At 41.0% G+C, this 23,242-nt stretch overlaps 2 protein-coding genes across 2 annotated transcripts; both read right to left on the bottom strand.

Annotated features, from left to right (window-relative positions):
* Positions 1-20,195: 20,195 nt before the first annotated feature.
* LOC124616999 (glycine-rich cell wall structural protein 1.0-like) lies at positions 20,196-22,183 on the bottom strand. Its single transcript, XM_047145234.1, has 2 exons — positions 21,214-22,183; positions 20,196-20,329 (listed from the first exon to the last, which is right to left on the bottom strand). Exons 1-2 carry the CDS (start codon positions 22,181-22,183, stop codon positions 20,196-20,198), a joined length of 1,104 nt encoding a protein of 367 aa, XP_047001190.1.
* On the bottom strand, positions 22,180-22,827 carry LOC124616842 (glycine-rich cell wall structural protein 2-like). The gene has a single exon (XM_047145220.1). The coding sequence runs from the start codon at positions 22,825-22,827 to the stop codon at positions 22,180-22,182; it is 648 nt and encodes a 215-aa protein (XP_047001176.1).
* Positions 22,828-23,242: the final 415 nt, after the last annotated feature.

Raw genomic sequence — 23,242 nt, 5'->3', positions numbered from 1 at the left:
TTTCAGCTTCCCCCAGTTTTTTCTCTACTAACTTCTCAAACTTTTGACCCTCTGCACCATCCCCTAAGTTCTCATCCGGGTAATAAACATCATCATTTTCATGATACACCGATTGAATGTGGTTACAGCTGTCACCACAGTTTAAAATTAACAAATTCACTACACAGCTTTGTTGCTTAACAGGTTCTATAATACACATTTGTTTTGCTGTAAAATTAAACCCAGCATTCACTTTTAATATCCAATCCATACCTAAAATGAAATTTTCATTCAGGTCATCTACTACTAAGCATCCATGTTCAAAATTTAGGTTATCAATTTTAAAAGTAAGTAACACTTGTTTCTTAACTACCTTACTGGCTCTGCCTGTAGCTCCTTTCACTTTTAATCCAACAACTGGCATCTCAGGAAAATGTTGAGAATTTCTGAGCTTATCTCTAAGTCTAGAAGTGATGGCAGAAACAGGACTTCCTGTGTCTACTAACACTCTTCCTTCCCACTTGTCAATGTTTACTTTAACATATGGACAACCTAGCTCAACATCATTGTCTATTTCAGTATTTTCAAACAATAGATCATTTTCAATTTCTTTAGTTCCTAAGTCTAATGTCTCTTTCCTACACTTAGACACATCCCTCTCTGTTTGCAAAGCATTGACATTTAAACATAAACCTTTGTTTTCATCTGTTCCTCTTAACACTGTGTTGTCACTTAACAAACTACTGTTTTCACCCCATTTTTTATAAAGTCCACCATGTAGGATACAAGGTTGCACTTACCTTTGCTAATTCTTTCCAAAAGGCATCTTTGTTTATACAGTTTCCATAGTTGTTCCACAAAACTTCCAAAAACTTTTCCCCTTTTTCTTGAAAACACACATTTACATTCCATCCCTTTATATTTTCTTTATTATTATTACCATTCTCATAGATTAGTGTTTCATAGTTCCCAATAGGCAATAGCTTGTCCTCAGATACACATTCCCTAGTCTGCATTTCACTTAAATTAACCTCATTATTACCTATGTTTGTCACATCACTTACCTTTACTACATAATCACTTTTCAATTCTACAAATACTTTTATTTCTTCCTCCACACTCTCATCAATAACATCACTTGATTTAGGATCATTATTTAAATGTCCCTCTATTACTTCTTCCTCCTCCTCCACAACAACCCCATCTTCAGTTTCCCCCCTATGTATCTGAATCTCAGCAATTGGGCCTTTGGCTCCATTAAACACTTCGGCATCCCCCTTCTTATCAAATAAACCCCCCAAAATAGATTCTATTTGTGGTGTGTCTGACTTGTTATTAACACCAGTATCTTTTTCAGCCCAACTAAGGAACTCTGCAATACCTTCAACTTCTGCACTTTCACTAACTACCTGTGCTTGAACACTGTTTTTATTAACTGTATCACTTTTACTCATAGTATACCAAAACCTTTTATTAAATTCTAATTTATTCATTCTAACAACATCAGTATTTTCATGGTATTTACTCTTTACATTGTATCCTCTCCTTTTCCAGTTTCGGTTATGTGTTGTCCTATCATAATATTGTCTAGCCCCAAAACTACGGACATCTAGTGGGACTGTCCACCGTTTCCCGGCTGGTTCCCTCGGTCTGTCCGTTTGTAGTTGTCGTTTTGTTCACTAGTTTCAACAAACCCCCTTCTATCTTGTTCTCTTCCCCAATACCTATTTCTATCATTCCTGTTATCTCTCCTCCATCCTCCCTCCTGTGTATTGTTTCTGAAATCATTTTCATATCTCCTATCTCCCCTATTTGGAGCATTATTTCCAGAATTTTCAAAGTCTCTCCTCCCATAATAATCTCTATTTACATTCCTGTTCCACCCCCCATACTGATTGTTGCCAGAGCCAAAACTTTGGTTATTCTCTCTTTCCAAGGCCCTATCTAATCTATCTACAAATTTCAGGAACTCTTCCATTGAATCGTCTGGTCCATGGACCAATTCCCACTGCAGTCTCTCTGGTAACCTTCTTTTTAAAACATCAATTTGTGTCATAATATCAAAAGAGTTATTCAAGTGAGCAAGTTTTTTCAATTGATCTCTGCAAAATTTTTGCATTCCCCCTACTTTCCCTCTATACACTGGTCCATTTAGAAATTCTGACTTTAATCTGGCTTGTATGGATTGTGACCAAAATTTGCAAATAAATTTAGCTTCAAACTCTTCAAAAGTATTCCAAGAATCATTATTCTCATTTGCCCAGGATAGGGCCTCCCCTTCTAGAAACCGTTTTACTAACTTAATTTTTATGTTATCTGTCATTCCTACAACAAACATATCCTTACATTGATGAATGAAGTCAATAGGGTGCAGATTTTCACCAGGAAAGCATTTCACTTGGATGTGCCCATACATTGTATTTTGATTGTAAAACATTTGTTTTGACATCAATGCATCTTCCAATTGTGTATATTTAGTGTGTATCTTTTCTACTTTTGTATCTACATTAGTGGTATACAGGTTGTACTCTTGTTTAAGGTTATCTGATGTTTTGTCTATTCTCTGATCTAATCTTTCAACTTCAGTATCTACTCTGTTGTAGATGACAGCAATACTGTCTGTGTTAGCTTGTATATTTTCATTTAAACTTTCAACTTTAATTTGAAATTCTTTTCTGAAGTGTATCAGCTGTTCGCTAGTGTCCTTACTGAGGGTAGTTTTAATTTCCTCACACTTCTCATTGAGATGAGTAGTTAATAGATCAAAATCCAAACTTAACTTATCCAGTCTATCTGTGTTTTCTTTAAGTTTCAAACTTACTTGTTCACTTGATTGTTTAACATCCAAACGTACTTGTTCACTTGATTGTTTAAGTTGCGAGCTTATTTGAGTTGCAAACCCTGTTAGCCACTCTGTTAAGTTTAATTGTTCACCATCCCCTGGTTCAATTTTTACATTTCCTACGGTCTCAGGTAGAGACATGTTAACTATAAATTTTTTTTTTTTTTAAAAGTGCTAAGCACTTACGAAATTTATCGCTGCACTATTATCATCGATGCACTTAAAGATCCCGGACGAGCCCCCACTTTTGTAATGGTCGCCTCTTTGTTGATATAGCTAATTGCTGTAATCGCGCTATTTCACTCCCATTTACGGAGCTTGTTAGCACTTGATGTTAGGTTGGCGCCATTAAAATGCGTTGTAGAAATCGCTGATCGCTGCTGCTTGCTGCTGTGTCTCGATGCTGATGCTGGCTCTAAATCTGGTTGTCTAGGGTTAAAAACATGAGGTCCCGTGTTTTTTATGTGCTTTTGATGATAAAGAACGAGCGAAACCAACAAATATGTAAACTTCAAATATTTATTACTCTGGTGGCCATCTTAATTCCACTGTCCACCAAAGACCATGACACAACACAAAGTAGTACTTCCATTACATGATCTTTGCATTGTTTATCCACCTCAAACAATAACACACAAACACACTTTACCAGAGTGACATTCCGACTGCCTCCCGACCGTTCTTGCTGCTTGTATTTATAACATTGTCAAAGAACTACTAAAAAGAGATATAGTTTACAAGTCACATGTACATCTGTTATCATAATTTGTGCAGAAAAGTTATTAATTTGCATCGAGTGACATAATTTAACATGTTATTAAAATGACAGGCAGATTTGTAGACTTGACAGAATAATTCTTTGTTACAAAAAGGCCGTTTTTTAGAAGTTTGTCAATTGACTTCTCTAATTTGCATAAATAAGTAAGTAACATGAATTATTAAGAATTACATTGGTTTTCGTCTAAAATAGGATTGATTACGTGAATACTGAGTGAAAACACTCCTAGTGAACAAATAGGTTTCACTGGGTGATTTTTATTTAAGGAGATCCAAAATACCTAAGTTGGCTACTATTTTTCGTACTTCATATTAATTATTTAAGATAAACTTAGTGTTTTTACATGATGACATTTGCTGTATCAGTGATCAAGTGATATTAACTTTTGTGTGGGTCAGTTATTCAGTATAATTTAATGGGTTGACTGTTTATGGAGACATGTTGTGCAATCATTGTTAACATACACAATAACTCTTCTATAATCATAAATACTCGTTAAACTGGTTGAATTTGGAGGGTATCACATACTTCGGTAAAGTAAAGCCTTTAATATGTTCTATTACAACGGATATCAAAGCAGTTTGACAGATAGTCACCAAAAATCATAATAGCCTAAATTTTCTTTTAGAACACAAGGTTGCAAATTTCAAAGAAACAATGCCAGAATATAAATGGTATCAAAAGGTTCATTTGAAACAACTGCGTTGTCAACTACTACTCAACAGATGTCATAAAGTTATATATTTGTTCCAAATTATGTAAGAAAACACACCTTTCTGTAACATGTATTTGGTAAATTGGTTCTTGAAAGATATTAAGATTACTATTTATTTATTTTTGTTCTTGTTTGTCTTGCACCACATTTACAAAGTGTTCAAAACCTTCAGCAAGAGAACATGAGTACTTTGATATAGTAAACTGGTAAGACAATATCAGCAATTTTTCTCCTCAGCCACTCCTCACATGACAAAAAAACACTGTCAGAGAAAATTTCAGCCGCCACTGATTTTGTGCTAGATTATTTCAAAGTTGAACTCCATTGAAGTAGCACACTTCAGGTATGTTAGCTCCAGATATGGTTGTTTAGTAATGTGTAACAACTTAAGAAAACCTGTTTTTCTGCACTATGTATTGGATACATGTGTAGAGAGTTACTTATTTTAAAATATTAAGGTTATAATAACTCTTTTACTAGAGATGTGGAGAATCCATGTCTACAGAGAAGATTTATAAGTCTACAGAAACCCGTTGAGATTATTGATCCCTATAATAGCCCAAATGTTTAGATTACTTATCTAGCTACAGGTATGGGAGCCTGAAGATGGTGTAAAAGAAGCACCAGAACTGGTAGTCGAATAAATTAATGAACAATGGTCAGTATTTATTTTCTTCTAGTTGTGTTGGCTATGAAAGTGGTTTTCAAAAGAGTGGAACTGCTTAAAAAAGCATGATGGTCTTCAAAATAAATCTGGTAGATTTTTTGGAGAATTTTTTGTTTTAAGAGATTAAGATCACTATTTATTTTTGATCATGTTTACTATGCATCACATGTGAAGTGTGTTCCAAAATTTTAGTGACAGAATATTAGTACTTTGAGCTAGCAAGTAGTAAACTTGAGATCAGTTATTTTTTTCCACAACCTCTTCTCCCATTTGGCAGACAAATTTATCTGTGAAAATTTCAACCACCACCAGCTTTGTAACCAGCTTACCTCAGAGTTAGTCACTAAAAAACTGTGCATTAGTGACACTGGCTGTGAGGCAGTTTTTAATAAAATGAAACATTCTTTGAAAATGTTACTCTGTAATGAGTATTTGGTAAATTTTCTGGAGAATTTGTCCTTGCATTCTATTAAGATTACTTTTTAAATATTTTTGTTCTTATTAGCCTCATGACACGTGTGATGGATGTCCTATAACTTTAGGTGCATGATATAAGTACTTTGTATTGTGCCAGACATAAAAGAAGCGAGTTTGGAACTGTTCTGAGTCCTAGGAAGTGTAGTTTTACTTCTGGAGGAGGTTGAGCATATACTAGAACACACACAAAATATTAGATCACTTTATTAAAGTTTGTACACTATGACGTGTCACTTGATGGAATACAATATGATAGTATTGTTGCATTATCAACTGACTTTCAACTTTCATATCCATTTCTGGCTTCTAATACCACTTGTGGTGCTGGATCTGGAGTGAGATAATGCTCCACCTAAGCAATGATTGTAGAGTGGGCTGCGCACCACTGGACTCTGGTGGAAAGTGTGCTTCCAGCAGTGACAACATGTGGAACCTCTTGAGAGCATGTCTGCTTCAATGTTTCTCATTCATTGTAGCATGAGGCAATGGCACTGTTGTTACTTGTTGTTCTGATGTGAGGTACCAACTTTACCATGGCACCTCTTTCTTTGGATAACATAATATTCCTTCACACCAAACCTCTGTACCATTGTTGCATAGTGCTGTATTGTCTGGCAGTGGTCGGGGGGAGGCCTGAATTTGGACATAGATGAGGAGACTGGAGTGTAACTGTGGTCAATGGAGGCTCCCTGTCCACATCCCAGTGCACACCTTGAGAGTGACTGGGAACCTGAGCCAAAAAATAAAAAAAAACAACTGCAAGTTGCATGCCCGAGTCTAGTGGCACACGCTGTGAATGGGTTGTTTGCAAGTGAAACTCTTGGAACATTATTATGGTTGTCAAGGGTGTCCTCCATGGATATTGCCTGAGGCTGCAGTACTGTTGGCAATGACAGTTCGGCACTGATCTCCATGATCTCCATTGCCACCACTCTGGCTGTCACTGTCCACAACAGGAGGAGAGGTGAAGATGATTGCTGTTGTGGACCCCAACTGCATGCTGGTTCTGTGAGTAAATATTCTGCAGCAGAGTCATTGACATGAAAGTGCCACAACCAGTTTTTATGATGTGATATAGCCCAGAGGAACCTTTAATGATGTAAAATGAATGACGCTAAACTTTAGTGATTCTACCATGCTGCCAATTCCATTTCTTGCCAAAAAATTTGACTAAAATTTGTCTTATAGTAGAAACTTCATCTGAGTCAGTGGGACAAACTATTTCTGTGGTAGATGCAGCATATGCAACATGGTACATTGACAGTGACTGTGTAACAAATCCGCGAACAGCTTGCTGTCATGTTGCAATGAGCAGTGGGAAGGAAGAAAATCATTGAGGCTTGCATCCCTGTGTGTGAGGAATAGAGTTTCGTCAAGTCACTAGTGCATGTTTGAATGAACTGTTCAGCTTTGCCATTAGATCAAGGGTTAAAAGATATAGTAGTTACCTGGTGTATACCACTGCTAACTCAAAAAATTTGAAAATCGGTGGATGTGAATTGTGATCCATCATCTGAAGCAAGATCCTCAGGAAGACCTTCAAGACAAAAAATAGAAGACAAAGCTGACTGAGTACTCATAGTAGTGGTGAATGATAGGGGAACTTCAAAGGAAGTTTACTGTATTCATCTACCTGTAAGCATCAACAACCATCGTAACTTCTAGAACAGCACCACAAAATCAGTATGGATGCGTTGCCATTGTCCCGATGGGCATGGCTACTAAAAAGGTCTTAGTGTGGCACAGACTGGTGCTGTACATGCACATTATAATCAGAGGTCATTTGCTGAATTCGAGCCTACACACTCTGCAGAATACAATGACATTGAGCAAGTTGCTTTGTGCAAAGTATGCTACCTTGGTGCTAGAAAGATAGAACTTACCACTGGATGGAGCGAGGAACAACTTGTGCATTGTCACTCTCCATATGCAACAGCCAAATACCTGACCGTGTGGATAGAGCATGGGTGTGCAAAAAGTAGCAACATGTGATGGGTAGATAGGGGTGGGGAGGGGGGATACCCATGGTGCACATATAGCAGAATTACCCAAAGAGCTGGGGTGAAAGCAGTTGCTCCAGCAATACATCAAAAACAGAGAGGAAAATTTTGATGATTTTCAAAACATGAGTCGTTATAACATATTTGATAACATAATTCCTCAAACGAATCAAATGCTGTGTCAGTACCAACCAATAGCAAAGACAACAAGTCAACATTCAACTGTTGTGCAGTGCGCCTTGTGAAGGCATTGCTAATTACGCATATAAAATTTTTTTTCGTGACTTTCTTTGGATTTCTATTCTTTTTCTTTTGTTCATATGGGCATTTCTAATTGTGATTATGTAACATTCTACTGTGGTTTTTAAATGTAAAGATGTAATTGTGATTATTTCGTTTGCCAATGGATAAATATGTTTCTTGCTTTGCACCTGTGGTAAAGTTTCTAAAGTTCTCTTTTGGAATATAATTAATTGTGAAAAATGCAGTCAATAACATTTATAACGGTTTATGTAATTTATGATAATGATATAACATTTATAGACAGGGGACAGCGATAGTGATATCGAGAGTTGAAAGGTTGTTGTGTAGTAGAGGGGATGGTGGATGGCGTGTCTGTGAAGCGTGCATGGGAAAAATAGTACTCTGTTCCAGGAAAAGCATACGTAATTGTATGGACAGTGATACCAAACTATCAGATTGTTAATTCTCTTTACCACTGCGGTATGTAATGCCATCACCAGCGAACTTTAAGAGCAAATAAACCGGACTGTGAAAGTGCCGCTAACATTACTTTGTTGTGGCCGACACGAACTGTGCCTTTATTCGAATGAACTTTGCTGGTATTGGTTTTGGGTGGTGGAACTGTTGTATATCACATTCTATCAAGCCATGAAAGTGAAGATTAATTAACTGTGCAATATTAATGGCTTTCAGTGACGTTGTCGAAGTTTGAAATGCGAGAACAGAGTGGACATTGTTTACGGTGTGCTTCACATACATGAACAGTTGTATGAACTGTTTATTTGTGGTTAAGACTATATGAATGTGACAAACCATGTAATTATGGACGATAGCGTCACGGACAGTGCATAAAGTGTAAAAACGAGCAATGTCTACATCATGTACTTTGAAAGAGAGGACATGTCAACAACGTTCGTATACTGGCGTCTTGTGGTTTGTTAATCACCACGGGGTTAATGATACAGCTGTGCCGGAACTTTATTTGCGTTTCGCTGGAGAAGATTAACCAGCGGAATTACCTGTATCCTGCTCTCATCATCGTACCCCGCCGACATCGTGCTGCCTAACACAACGCTTCGTATGCAACAAAAAGTTAAGGGATTTCGCTGAACACTATCCCCTGACCTAGAAACTTTCTTTCTCTATTAAAAGTATAAGAATTACAGACTCTGTTTAATTAAATTCTTTGTTTAGTTTGTTTGCTTTCTGCTAACGATAATAAAATTACAATCAGTGAATTAAAAGTTGCCTGGTAGTCATTGTTGAAACACCGGTAAATACAAACTTCTTCCTCTCATTAGGACTAATTCTCCTTACATGTCAAAATTATTGTAGTTATTTTATGTAGTTTTATGTATTGTTATGAGACTAGATATATGACAGTAACTAATAAGAGAATGAGATTTTCACTCTGCAGCGGAGTGTGCGCTGATATGAAACTTCCTGGCAGATTAAAACTGTGTGCCCGACCGAGACTCTAACTCGGGACCTTTGCCTTTCGCGGGCAAGTGCTCTACCAACTGAGCTACCGAAGCACGACTCACGCCCGGTACTCACAGCTTTACTTCTGCCAGTATCTCGTCTCCCACCTTCCAAACTTTACAGAAGCTCTCCTGCAAACCTTGCAGAACTAGCACTCCTAAAAGAAAGGATATTGCGGAGACATGGCTTAGCCACAGCCTGGGGGATGTTACCAGAATGAGATTTTCACTCTGCAGTGGAGTGTGCGCTGATATGAAACTTCCTGGCAGATTAAAACTGTGTGCCCGACCGAGACTCGAACTCGGTCCTGAGTTCGAGTCTCGGTCGGGCACACAGTTTTAATCTGCCAGGAAGTTTCATAACTAATAAGAGTATTTTGTCGCGAAATATGGCTTCACGCGAAAATTATGGCGACTGCCATTATTGCTTGCGTTCTGACCAATAATGTAAAAGCTGCTATTCCAGCATTGGTGCTTTTCCTGACGTGAGCGGGAATTATAAATGTCAGCTGTCAAATCACGTAGTGACTCTTTACCCAGTAATAAAAGTTTATTGATATTGTATTGCTATGAGTCGTAGTATTAAGAGACACTGGTTATACTCAAAAGTGGGTAGATGTATGGTGAAACCCCCCAGTGTTCATGCGATTGTTAACATTATTCTGTGTGATAAACGAAATTTTGTCGCTTTTTCTAATTCCTTTGAAGTTTCAGAGAATATATACACAATTTTGTTGGTTCATGTTAATTTCAGAGCAGTTTCTCGTGAATATTAGAGTTTTCAGTTCATAAACAATGTGGGATCGTGACCAATTGAAAAGTATAACAAAGAGTGTGGTTTTCCAACTAGAATTTTGGATGACTTCACAGTTCAGATTTTGATAATTATTTTTCCTGTGGGTTGAGGTCATCACAGCCTGTACCACAACTCATGCTGATAATTATACTACAACAGAGCAATTTATGCACTGTCCACAGTGGGACATGCCTGGAAGAATTAAGCAACATGATTAAAGGCTGAGGATATGTAATCAACTAGATCCTCCAACTGTACAAATACTGGTGCAACTTAATGACACTGTGTATAATGATGACCACATCTTTTTCAAGTTGACTGTAATTTCAGTGCTTTCTCTTGAGAGCTTTTGAGGCAAAAGCAATGGGCTTATTATATGAACCAGTTCTATGAGAGAACACAGCTTCAGTTAAGTTATAAGATAAATCCACAGCTAACGCAACAGGATTAGCTGGATCAAAATGCATCAGACAGTGACAACTTAACCTTTTAACTGCTCTGAACATGTTGATGCGTGCACCTTTGTACATGTCTCTATGTGCTCTGAAAGTGGTAATGTGTGCCACCGGCCGGCCGCGGTGGTCTCGCGGTTCTAGGCGTGCAGTCCGGAACCGTGCAACTGCTACGGTCACAGGTTCGAATCCTGCCTCAGGCATGGATGTGTGTGATGTCCTTAGGTTAGTTAGGTTTAAGTAGTTCTAAGTTCTAGGGGACTGATGACCACAGCTGCTAAGTCCCATAGTGCTCAGAGCCATTTGAACCATTTTTTTGTGTGCCACCAGTCCTTCTACCTGGTACTCTGAACGTGTCTACGTGTAGACACGTTCAGAGTACCAGGTAGAAGGACTGGTGGCGTGCATAAACACATTCAGAGCACAAAGAGACAGGTACAAAGGCATGCACATTAACACATCCAGAACAGTTAAAGGGTTAACAGTGTGTCTTTTAACATCTCAGATGCATCCTAACATTCTTGGGATCACATAAAAAGAACACCTTACTGGCACAGCCAGTTCAGTGAAGCAGTAGTGTGCACAGCATTTGCAATATACTTACTGTAATATGTGAAATTACCCACAATGACCTGTATCTCCTTGATGTTACAGAATACCAGAAGATCTTTAATCACAGGCAAATCTGAATAAACAGGATGAATATGCTGCACATTTATGAGATGTTCTAATATTAAAGTTCTCTGTGGAAGAAACAGCACTTTTCCTTGTTACACTTGAAGACAGCTGCAGTAAGAACTTTAAACAAACATTCTAAATTTGCCAATGTTCATTAGGTGTACACCTTGTACAACAACATCATCCACATAGTTTTACATGAAGAGACTTTTGCTGTTAATTTTTCCAGGAACCATTGAAAAATAGCAGGAGTTGAAGCATTTCTGAAACTTGAACAAACCCAGGTGAAAGTTGACCACAAAATACACCTTGGAATGCTCTTCCAGCAGTAAGTGTAAGTGTGCTTCACATAACTCAATCTTGGGATAGAATCTGCCCAGTCCCAATCCCTCCATTACTTCCTCTCATTCTCAGAGAGCAAATGAATTAATGACAGTTTGTGGGTTGTATTGAAATAAACACAAAAATATCAAACTCCTGATGATTTTTTTGTTATATGACCAAGGGGATGCCAACTGGTTAGCAGAAATTGGTTGTGTCAGCCCACTGTCTTTCCATCATTGAAGTTCCTGACCAACCTGCTCACTTATAGCATATGGGACAGGCTAAACGCGATGAAATCATGGTTGTGCATTTGTGTTTAACATTAACATGCACTTAAGTCTTCAGGCTTTTCTAATCATTGTTCAGAAAATTCACTGTACTTATTGTGCAAGTGAGAAACATTAGCTAAGGCACTGAAACAACTATTTGCAACACACTGTCATTTATGAACAAGTTAAACAAACCAAACAAATCTCAACCAATAATGTTTGTACTGTTTCCAGAACCTAGTACTTGTACATAAGTGCTGTTTATAACATCATGAAAAGTTGCTGACAAACTCCACATGTCAAATACTGGTATTTCATATGTGTTATATGCAGACAAAACAAAAATAGGGTGATGGTTTCTAATTTTTTCATAGTTGTCTTTGTTGATGAGGGATACAGATTCAACTGTGTCTGACTAAAATGTAGTCATCTTTTGAGCCACATTTAATAGTACAAAACGTTTTTTCTTCTCTCTGTGGGCTACAGCCAATGCATACTTTCATTGGTATTGGCTGTAAGGCATTGCTGACATAACATTCACTTACTGAAAGCTATGCAGAAACCATGCAGCAGAATGATGTCTGCCCTGGCTGCCTTGTGAACAGACTGTCTGAAGAGAACTGGTTTACCATACTTGAGTCACTGTGCACCATATCAAGGACAGACTTTTCTGTCATGATTTGAAAAACACTGACAGTATGACTACTTCACCTTATTATAAAGTACATTTCATGTATCACATGAGATTTTTACCCTCCACGCTGCCCTCTAATACTGGATTGGTGATCCCTTGATGCCTCAGAACATATCCTACCAACTGATCCCTTCTTCTGGTCAAGTTGTGTCACAAACTTCTCTTCTCCCCAATCCTATTCAATACTTCCTCATTAGTTATGTGATCTACCCATCTAATCTTCAGCATTCTTCTGTAGCACCATATTTAAAAATCTTCTATTCTCTTCTTGTCCAAACTATTTTTCGTCCATGTTTCACTTTCATACATGGTTACACTCCATACAAATACTTTCAGAAATGACTTCCTGACACTTAAATCTATACTCGATGTTAACAAATTTCTCTTCTTCAGAAATGCTTTCCTTGCCATTGCCAGTCTACATTTTATATCCTCTCTACTTCGACCAACATCAGTTGTTTTGCTACCCAAATAGCAAAACTCCTTTACTACTTTAAGTGTCTCATTTCCTAATCTAATTCCCTCAGCATCACCCGACTTAATTCTACTACATTCCATTATCCTCTCTTTGCTTTTGTTGATGTTCATCTTATATCCTCCTTTCAAGACGCCATCCATTCCATTCAACTGCTCTTCCAAGTCCTTTGCTGTCTCTGAAGGACTTACAATGTCATCGGCGAACCTCAAAGTTTTTATTTCTTCTCCATCGATTTTAATACCTACTCCGAATTTGTCTTTTGTTTCCTTTGCTGCTTGCTAAATATACAGATTGAACAACATCGGGGAGAGGCTACAACCCTGTCTTACTTCCTTCCCGACAACTGCTTCCCTTTCATTTTCCTCGACTCTTGTAACTGCCGTCTGGTTTCTGTACAAATTGTAAATAGCCTGCCGCTCCCTGTATTTTACCCCTGCCACCTTTAGAATTTGAAAGAGAGTATTCCGGTCAACATTGTCAAAAGCTTTCTCCAAGTCTACAAATGCTAGAAATGTAGGTTTGCCTTTCCTTAATCTTTCTTCTAACATACGTCGTAAGGTCAGTATTGCCTCATGTGTTCCAGTATTTCTACGGAATCCAAACTGATATTCCCCGAGGTCGGCTTCTACTAGTTTTTCCATTCGTCTGTAAAGAATTTGTGTTAATATTTTGCAGCTGTGGCTTATTAAACTGATTGTTCGGTAATTTTCACATCTGTCAAAACCTGCTTTCATTGGGATTGGAATTATTATATTCTTCTTGAAGTCTGAGGGTATTTCGCCTGTTTCATACATCTTGCTCACCAGATGGTAGAGTTTTGTCAGGACTGGCTCTCCCAAGGCCGTCAGTAGTTCCAATGGAATGTTGTCTACTCCGGGGGCCTTGTTTTGACTCAGGTCTTTTAGTGCTCTGTCAAACTCTTCACGCAGTATCGTATCTCCCATTTCATCTTCATCTACATCCTCCTCCATTTCCATAATAATGTCCTCAAGTACATCGCCCTTATATAGACCCTCTATATACTCCTTCCACCTTTCTGCTTTCCCTTCTTTGCTTAGAACCAGGTTTCCATCTGAGCTCTTGATGTTCATAGAAGTGATTCTCTTATCTCCAAAGGTTTCTTTAATTTTCCTGTAGGCAGTATCCCTCTTACCCCTAGTGGGATAAGCCTCTACATCCTTACATTTGTCCTCTAGCCATGCCTGCTTAGCCATTTTGCACTTCCTGCCGATCTCATTTTTGAGACATTTGTATTCCTGTTTGCCTGCTTCATTTACTGCATTTTTATATTTTCTCCTTTCATCAATTAAATTAAATATTTCTTCTGTTACCCAAGGATTTCTACTAGCCCCCATCTTTTTACCTACTTGATCCTCTGCTGCCTTCACTACTTCATCCCTCAAAGCTACCCATTCTTCTTGTACTGTATTTCTTTCCCCCATTCCTGTCAATTGTTCCCTTATGCTCTCCCTGAAACTCTGTACAACCTCTGGTTCTCTCATTTTATCCAGGTCCCATCTCCTTAAATTCCCACCTTTTTGCAGTTTCTTCAGTTTTAATCTACAGTTCATAACCAATAACCAATAACCAATAGCGTCCACATCTGCCCCTGGAAATGTCTTACAATTTAAAACCTGGTCCCTAAATCTCTGTCTTAACCATTATATAATCTATCTGATACCTTTTAGTATCTCCAGGGTTCTTCCATGTATACAACCTTCTTTCATGGTTCTTAAACCAAGTGTTAGCTATGATTAAGTTGTGCTCTGTGCAAAATTCTACCGGCGGCTTCCTCTTTCATTTCTTAGCCTTCACCTACTACGTTTCCTTCTCTCCCTTTTCCTACTACCGAGTTCCAGTCACCCATGTCTATTAAATTTTCGTCACCCTTCAGTATCTGAATAATTTCTTTTATTTCATCATACATTTCTTCAATTTCTTCATCATCTCCAGAGCTAGTTGGCATATAAACTTGTACTACTGTAGTAGGTGTGGGCTTCGTATCTATCTTGGCCACAATAAAGCGTTCACTATGCTGTTTGTAGTAGCTTACCCGCATTCCTATTTTCCTATTCATTATTAAACCTACTCCTGCACTACCCCTATTTGATTTTGTGTTTATAACCCTGTAGTCACCTGACCAGAAGTCTTGTTCCTCCTGCCACCAAATTTCACTAATTCCCACTATATCTAACTTTAACCTATCCATTTCCCTTTTTAAATTTTCTAACCTACCTGCCCGATTAAGTGATCTGACATTCCACGCTCCAATCCGTAGAACGCCAGTTTTCTTTCTCCTGATAACGACATCCTCTTGAGTAGTCCCCGCCCGGAGATCCGAATGGGGGACTATTTTACCTCTGGAATATTTTACCCAAAAGGACGCCATCATCATTTAATCATACAGTAAAACTGCATGCCCTTGGGAAAAATTACAGCCGTAGTTTCCCCTTGCTTTCTGCCGTTTGCAGTACCAGCACAGCAAGACCGTTTTGGTTATTTTTACAAGGCCAGATCAGTCAATCATCCAGACTGTTGCCCTTGTAACTACTGAAAAGGCTGCTGCCCTTCTTCAGGAACCACACGTTTGTCTGGCCTCTCAACAGATACCCCTCTGTTGTGGTTGCACCTACGGTACGGCTATCTGTATCACTGAGGCACGCAAGCCTCCCCACCAAAGGCAAGGTCCATGGTTCATGGGGGGAAGTTGCATATAAGTTGTAATTATTTACTACATTTGTTTGAATCATGAAAACATATTTTGTTTAGTTTGTGTAGTTCCAAAAAAAAAATAATTTTAGCACAAAATATTCATAACTCACACACTGAGTAAAAATACAGTAATTTATTAATATTCTGTGTAATAGCACTTACATGGATATTTGTTAGAAATACACTCCTACTCATTCTCCGTGTCATATGACAATTAATCATTACACATCACACTTATGAAGCATGTCGTTTACAGACAACCTTGTGACACCCATCAAAACATTGTTGATTCACTTTCTTGTCCTTTGACCTGGGGCAGGAATCACACCATTTTCTTTTCAGATTTGGAACATTGGCTTCCTGGTTATCATGTTGGTTTTCCTTTAGAAGATCCTTGAAGCCTGAAGATATTACTGATGAACAAATGCATTGTGTTCTGCACTGGGGTGACAGGAATCATCATTCTGTGTGAGGTTGGAGTAGTTCTTTTCCTAGTTCTGAGAGGAATTCTCTTCTTACATTTTTACTTCTCATATCATGTAAAAATTTACAATACAGAACATAAACATTGAGAGAAGCTAAATCTAATATATCAAAAAATGTAGCATCTAGCCATCTTATCTACTGTATCAACTCCTGACTTTGTTGAGTTGTAAAACATTATTATTTCAGGTTTTTTGTGCTCATGCTCACTTACATTAAGTTTTTGGTGTAGAGTAGACAGCAAAATGACTGATTTATTTTGTGTAGGAACTGTAGGAACATACAAAACTAAAACAGTATTCTCTGCATGCTCAACAGTGGTCAATAATGGATGCCTCTGTTTTGATGGCAGCATCTCCTTTGGTATCTCTTCTCAGTTGGCCTGAAGCATCAATTTATTAGCAAGAAGTTTTACTGTCAAATCAAGACTTGCAGAAAAGTTATCAGTGCTAATATAACTACCACTTCCTTTCAGTTGATCAAGTAAATCATGTACCACTCATTTCCTTTGATTTATTTCCCTTCCTTCAGCAGATTTCCCCACACACACTTGTACATTTATGGCATAATTGGTCTCACAATCTACAGCAGCCCACACTTTCATCCCACCCTTTCCAGGTTTTGAAGGAATGTACACCATGAATGGATAACATCCCTTGAAAGTTTACAGATGCTCATCAACTGTAATACAAGGTCCAGGGACATAAGACAAAATGCGTGTATCAACGAACATTGCAAACATAGCCCTTATAGGTTGAGCTTTTGACCCAGAAGCAGATTTTCTTTCTTCCCCTATGAGTTTATCATCAAACCAGATCCATGTTAAAATATCACAGAATCTTGAAAAGCTCATCGTGGCTCGAAGAATAGGTAAGCCATAGTCTTCTGACCAAAATTCACTTAAATGCTTCCCATGAGCCTTATGCAAGCCAGCATTATTAGTAGACCAAAAAATGCCTACAGCTTTGCAGAATCAAGTTCAATCCAGCATTTAAGAGTTGGTTACAGAATTTTATCATCTCTTGTATGATTATTGGTATACATTACTATTACACTCTGCATGTGATTTGTGGTAAAGTCTGAAACAATCTGCCCTTGTCTGTAATTGTGGTCTAAGGTGACGTGGAATATGCACAGTTTTGTGTATTACATTCCTTGAAATCTGCTTGTACACATCAGGTGGTACTGTGTTATATGTTATCTGTCCACTTCTAGACACAAAAGTAGATGCACTTGTTACCTGAATACTATTATCATCATCTTCGCAGTCACTCATATCCACTTCATTCCAACCTGTATATCTTCCTCTATCATACCTCCATCAGCATCACTGTCATCCTCATTTCCTACAATTGATTCATCATCACTATCACTCTTCTGTAAATCTGCCAAAACCAGCTCGAGACAGGTATCTTGGTCAGATCCTATGGTTCCGACAAAGGGTGTACACTTGCAACGAACAATATCCTGCCGCAGAGCATGCTCTAGAAGAAGACAGTTGTGATCTCAGAGCCTGTTTCACCACCTGTACCATCTGAATACTCCCCCCCCCCCCCCCCCCACAATAGCTTCTCAGAACTCCACGTGTGAGACTTGGCATTACAACACCACCTGTGAAATGACCTGTTACATAAACACTATTCTGCCTCCCTGCCTTGGCATGACTACCATCAATATTCATGTTTGGAGGGTGTTCTGGCAATACACAGTATTCTGTTATGCAGCATGCTCTACAACCAGACAGTCATGACCTTGATGCCTGTTTCACCAAATGTGCCATCTGTGTTCCACATCAAGACACTAGCTTCTCAGAACTCGAAAGATGGGAACTGGCATCACAATATGCCCTTGATTCTTGCCACCTATCTGATCTTAATTTGCATTAATTTCTTTAATCTCATCTTTCCTTCTCATTAACTGTTTCTTTCTTCACTCTGTTTTAGTCCACTATGTCTTTTATTTTCTAAGGTATTTAATTTTCCTACCCACCGCTTTTTCCTACAGTACACTTAGCTTTCTTCTCTATCTTGCATACTACACTATCTTCTGCTGCTACGCTCTCAGCTTTTCAAATATCATCTAGTGCAGTATCCAGCAATCAGTCTTTCCTTCTCACACTATCTGGTAAGTCTTCCCTGACTGTGTGTTTTGGGCAAATTTTCCAAACTCTACCATTTCCTAAACTTCACCAGTATTTTTTTCATCTCCAATCATTCCTCTTCAAGCCTTCTGTCTGAAGAAGCAGCTTCCTTACCCTTCATATTTGAGTGTTCTGTTGCTACTATGTGATGAATAGACTTTTTATTTACCCAGTTACATTCAATTTTCAAAAGACGAAAATTGATTTTTTTACAAATATGCCTTTAATGTCATATGCCTCAAAACTTGGGAGCAGCAACCAATTGTGGAGGTGCTTGATGTGCCAGTAACATGGTTATCTGTTGAACATTAAGCTGAAGACACTGAGTCTGCTGCACCTGAAGCTGAACAACATTCAAAGATATTACAATTACCATTTTTTTTACTGTCAAGAGGCAGCAGAAGACAGGAGCGTCTTGGAGGAATCATGTGAGATCAGCATGGGAGCTTCAAGTCTCATAGAAGCCTACTACTACTACTACTACTAGTACTACTACTACTATATTTATTTTTCATCTTGTTGCCTCACAACATGTGCAGCAAGTTCCAAAATTTCAGGGACAGAGTATTAGTACTTTCAGATATTAAACTGATAAAAAGAGATTGGCAGATATTCCCCACCACCTCTCCTCCCCTTGCCATTCAAGTACTGGCAGTGAAATTTTCATCCACTATTAGATTTGTAACAAGCTTACTTCCTAGTACAGTGCTACTGAAAAATCATGCATTGATGGTGTTGGCAAAAAGGCATATTTTTAAGTATAGTGGGACTACTTAAGAAAACACATTTTTCTGTAACATATATTTTGTAAATTTACTAGAGGATTAGTTCTTGTAAGGGTTTTTAGATTGCTATTCATTTATTTTTAATCTCATTCCCCATGCAGAACTTGTACATTGTGTTTCAAAACTATAGGGACAGAACACAACTAATTTCAGATGGTAAATTGTTAGGACTGGAGATCAGAAACTTGTCTCCCAAACTTGTCCTCCCCTTGAGGATGAAATATTGGCATTGAAATTTCCATACTCCATCACCATAGTATTCAATTTACTTGGGATGTAGATAATCCATGCATTCAGCAACAGTGCAAGAGAAGTACATCCTGACACACTAGTATTTTTGTGTAAGTGATGTAGTAAACTGTAAGTGGACATTTTGTATTTGTTTTTGTATCATTCACAATGACAACTGATACAGAGAAGGTGTTAGAGGTTTTACACCAGACTGAATGTCTTCAGTTTCTTCATGAACTGTGAAGATGCCATTGTAACTGAAGTCCTGGAGAATGAAGAACTGGTGTAAATGCCTTCCATGAATATTACTAATGTCAAACTAATTTATGAGCATTTTACAAATGATGGAGTTTAAAACTGTGTTCTTTTCAGTTTTGTCAAGAAGATAATTGTAACAAAAACTAAAAGGCTGGTCATTGAAAACAGTTATGCATCACTTCCAAAGGGTCAAGGACAGGAACTGTTTACCTCATTATCTGAGATATTATGAACAGCATGGAAGAGAACATGTTAAACTCAAGATTATATTGGAGTACGCCAGATCCACCTTTCAGAAGCCGAAGGTTGATTCCATTGCTGTGTATGATGTTGATAAAAGTTGGAAGGCATGCACAAAAGCTAGACTGCTTGGACTATCAGATTTCAAAGCCGGATCTACCTGGGTGTGGAATTCTAAGGCAGTTCACAAGAGTGCAAATTAAATTGCAGAGATATGCAGTTTGTAACAAACGAACATGCTCAGTAGCAAGAAGGGAGATAGAAGTCTGTGACTGCACTTGATATTAAATTAACAGACACTATCATTCCTAATTATTCAGCAGCTGAAATTCTAAGTACTAACCAATCTGGAATTATGACATTAACAGGGACTCAACACTATCATGGGCGAATGAGTCATAACTGTTGGGATGCAGGTAGCATCTGAAATACCATAGTTGTATACAGTTCAGCCAATTATTTCTGGGCAACTCTCAACATATCATAACAGCTTCAAAATCAGGCACAACTGGACAAGCATATTCTTGAACAATGGCAGGATGTCTCTCCCATTGTTGGAGCAAAATATTATCTGGTTCTCGATTAATTTTTACTCCTTCAACAGGAGCTGTTCATAATTCCTGAAAAACACATACAGATAACAATAATTCCAACTGGTACGTTTACTGGAGAGTTAGTCAATTAAATATTTAAGATTCCTATTTATTTATTTTCGACTTTGATTTTTTTTCAGCACACTAACATGTTTTTCAAATTTTTAGTGTCAGAATACATGCACTTGCAGATAGTAAACTGATCAGATGTGTTCCACAGCCCCCTCCCCCTCCCCCTACCCTGTTGCCAATAACATAATGATGTAATGACAGTTATAGTTTCATCCACCATAAAGATTGTGACAAGCTTAGATCTGAGTCAAGTGCCACAGAAATAGCACGCATTAGTGGTGCTGACTAGGGAGGTGAATTTTTAATAAAATGTAACTGTTTAAGAAAACAAATGCTTCTGTACTGTATATTAAGTAAGTTTACCAGAGAATTAGTCCTTTATATATTTAAGATTGCTACTGATGTACTAGCTGGACCCAGCCACACTTTGCTGTGGCTCAGACTGCTTCAATGGAAAAAAAGTAAAGGGAAAGCATGGGCATAGGATACATTCTGATTGCCTTCTCTCCCCTGTCCCTGTCCATCTCCCCCTCCCAGTGTCACTGTCCAGTTTCCACCCTTCCCCCCGTCCCTCTGTTCATCACCTCCTCCTCCCCTTCTCTCTTCCCACCACCATCGCCACCTTCTCTCTGCCCACCCCCATCGCCACCCTCTCTCTGCCCAACCCCGTCGCCACCCTCTCTCTGCCCAACCCCGTCGCCACCCTCTCTCTGCCCACCCCCGTCGCCACCCTCTCTCTGCCCACCCCCGTCGCCACCCTCTCTCTGCCCACCCCCGTCGCCACCCTCTCTCTGCCCACCCCCGTCGCCACCCTCTCTCTGCCCACCCCCGTCGCCACCCTCTCTCTGCCCACCCCCGTCGCCACCCTCTCTCTGCCCACCCCCGTCGCCACCCTCTCTCTGCCCACCCCCGTCGCCACCCTCTCTCTGCCCACCCCCGTCGCCACCCTCTCTCTGCCCACCCCCGTCGCCACCCTCTCTCTGCCCACCCCCGTCGCCACCCTCTCTCTGCCCACCCCCGTCGCCACCCTCTCTCTGCCCACCCCCGTCGCCACCCTCTCTCTGCCCACCCCCGTCGCCACCCTCTCTCTGCCCACCCCCGTCGCCACCCTCTCTCTGCCCACCCCCGTCGCCACCCTCTCTCTGCCCACCCCCGCCGCCACCCTCTCTCTGCCCACCCCCGCCGCCACCCTCTCTCTGCCCACCCCCGTCGCCACCCTCTCTCTGCCCACCCCCGTCGCCACCCTCTCTCTGCCCACCCCCGTCGCCACCCTCTCTCTGCCCACCCCCGTCGCCACCCTCTCTCTGCCCACCCCCGTCGCCACCCTCTCTCTCTGCCCACCCCCGTCGCCACCCTCTCTCTCTGCCCACCCCCGTCGCCACCCTCTCTCTCTGCCCACCCCCGTCGCCACCCTCTCTCTCTGCCCACCCCCATCGCCACCCTCTCTCTCTGCCCACCCCCGCCGCCACCCTCTCTCTCTGCCCACCCTCGTCGCCACCCTCTCTCTCTGCCCACTCCCGTCGCCACCCTCTCTCTCTGCCCACTCCCGCCGCCACCCTCTCTCTCTGCCCACCCCCGCCGCCACCCTCTCTCTCTGCCCACCCCCGCCGCCACCCTCTCTCTCTGCCCACTCCCGCCGCCACCCTCTCTCTCTGCCCACCCCCGCCGCCACCCTCTCTCTCTGCCCACTCCCGCCGCCCCCCTCTCTCTCTGCCCACCCCCGCCGCCCCCCTCTCCCTCTGCCCACCCCCGCCGCCCCCCTCTCTCTCTGCCCACCGCCGCCGCCCCCCTCTCATGCCCACCGCCGCCGCCGCCGCCCCCCCTCTCTCTGACCACCGCCGCCGCCGTCCCTCTCTCTCTGCCCACCACCATCCGCCGCCTCCCTCTCTCTGCCCACCACCATCTGCCGCCTCACTCTCTCTGCCCACCACCATCCACTGCCTCCATCTCTGTGCCCACCACCACCGCCACCGCCGCCACCGTCCCTGTGCCCACCACCACCGCCACCGCCGCCACCCTCTCTGTGCCCACCACTGCCGCCACCCTCTCTGTGCCCACCACTGCCGCCACCCTCTCTGTGCCCACCACTGCCGCCACCCTCTCTGTGCCCACCACTGCCGCCACCCTCTCTGTGCCCACCACTGCCGCCACCCTCTCTGTGCCCACCACTGCCGCCACCCTCTCTGTGCCCACCACTGCCGCCACCCTCTCTGTGCCCACCGCCACTGCCGCCACCCTCTCTGTGCCCACCACCGCCACTGCCGCCACCCTCTCTGTGCCCACCACTGCCACTGCCGCCCCCCTCTCTGTATCCACCACTGCCACTGCCGCCCCCCTCTCTGTATCCACCACCGCCACTGCCGCCACCCTCTCTGTACCCACCACCGCCACCGCCGCCACCCTCTCTGTGCCCACCACTGCCGCTACCCTCTCTCTGCATATCCTCCTGATCCCATTGTCTCTCCCTCTCTCAATCACCTTCTTGCCTCATCCTCTACTCATCTTCCCTCTTTATCTCCTCCTGCTCCCTTTCTCTGCCAATTTCCTCCTTTCAATTTTCTATGTCCATCTCCTCCCACCGCTCTCTACCAAGATAGCAACTTGGAGAGGAAGACAGTGTGACTTGATCAGATGAAAAAAGGGATTGTGGAACGTATAGGGAAACAGATGGTTTTGAGAGTAAATCTTCATGCTCTGACAATGCTTCAGACGTGGATTATCATCCAGATAAATATGATACTCATCATCATCAGATGTGAGCATCACAAATTGTAATTAAGTTGCATGCCACATTATATCATGTGGCAAAGTGGCTTATCGTGACAGTGCAAAACATTCTTAATACAAATTATTAC

This window comes from Schistocerca americana, chromosome 1, assembly GCF_021461395.2.
Source record: "Schistocerca americana isolate TAMUIC-IGC-003095 chromosome 1, iqSchAmer2.1, whole genome shotgun sequence".
Lineage (NCBI taxonomy): Eukaryota > Metazoa > Arthropoda > Insecta > Orthoptera > Acrididae > Schistocerca > Schistocerca americana.
This window is presented reverse-complemented; position numbering and strand designations above follow the sequence as displayed.

Bases quoted from the DNA above. Each gene is read 5' to 3' on its own strand.
- LOC124616999 (XM_047145234.1), bottom strand. From the start codon at position 22,183: ATGAGAGGGGGGCGGCGGCGGTGGGCAGAGAGAGAGGGGGGCGGCGGG. The intron at 20,330-21,213 runs GTGGGCAGAGAG...AATTATGAACAG, and splicing joins GAGAGAGGGTGGCGACGGGG to CTCCTGTTGAAGGAGTAAAA.
- LOC124616842 (XM_047145220.1), bottom strand. From the start codon at position 22,827: ATGCAGAGAGAGGGTAGCGGCAGTGGTGGGCACAGAGAGGGTGGCGGC.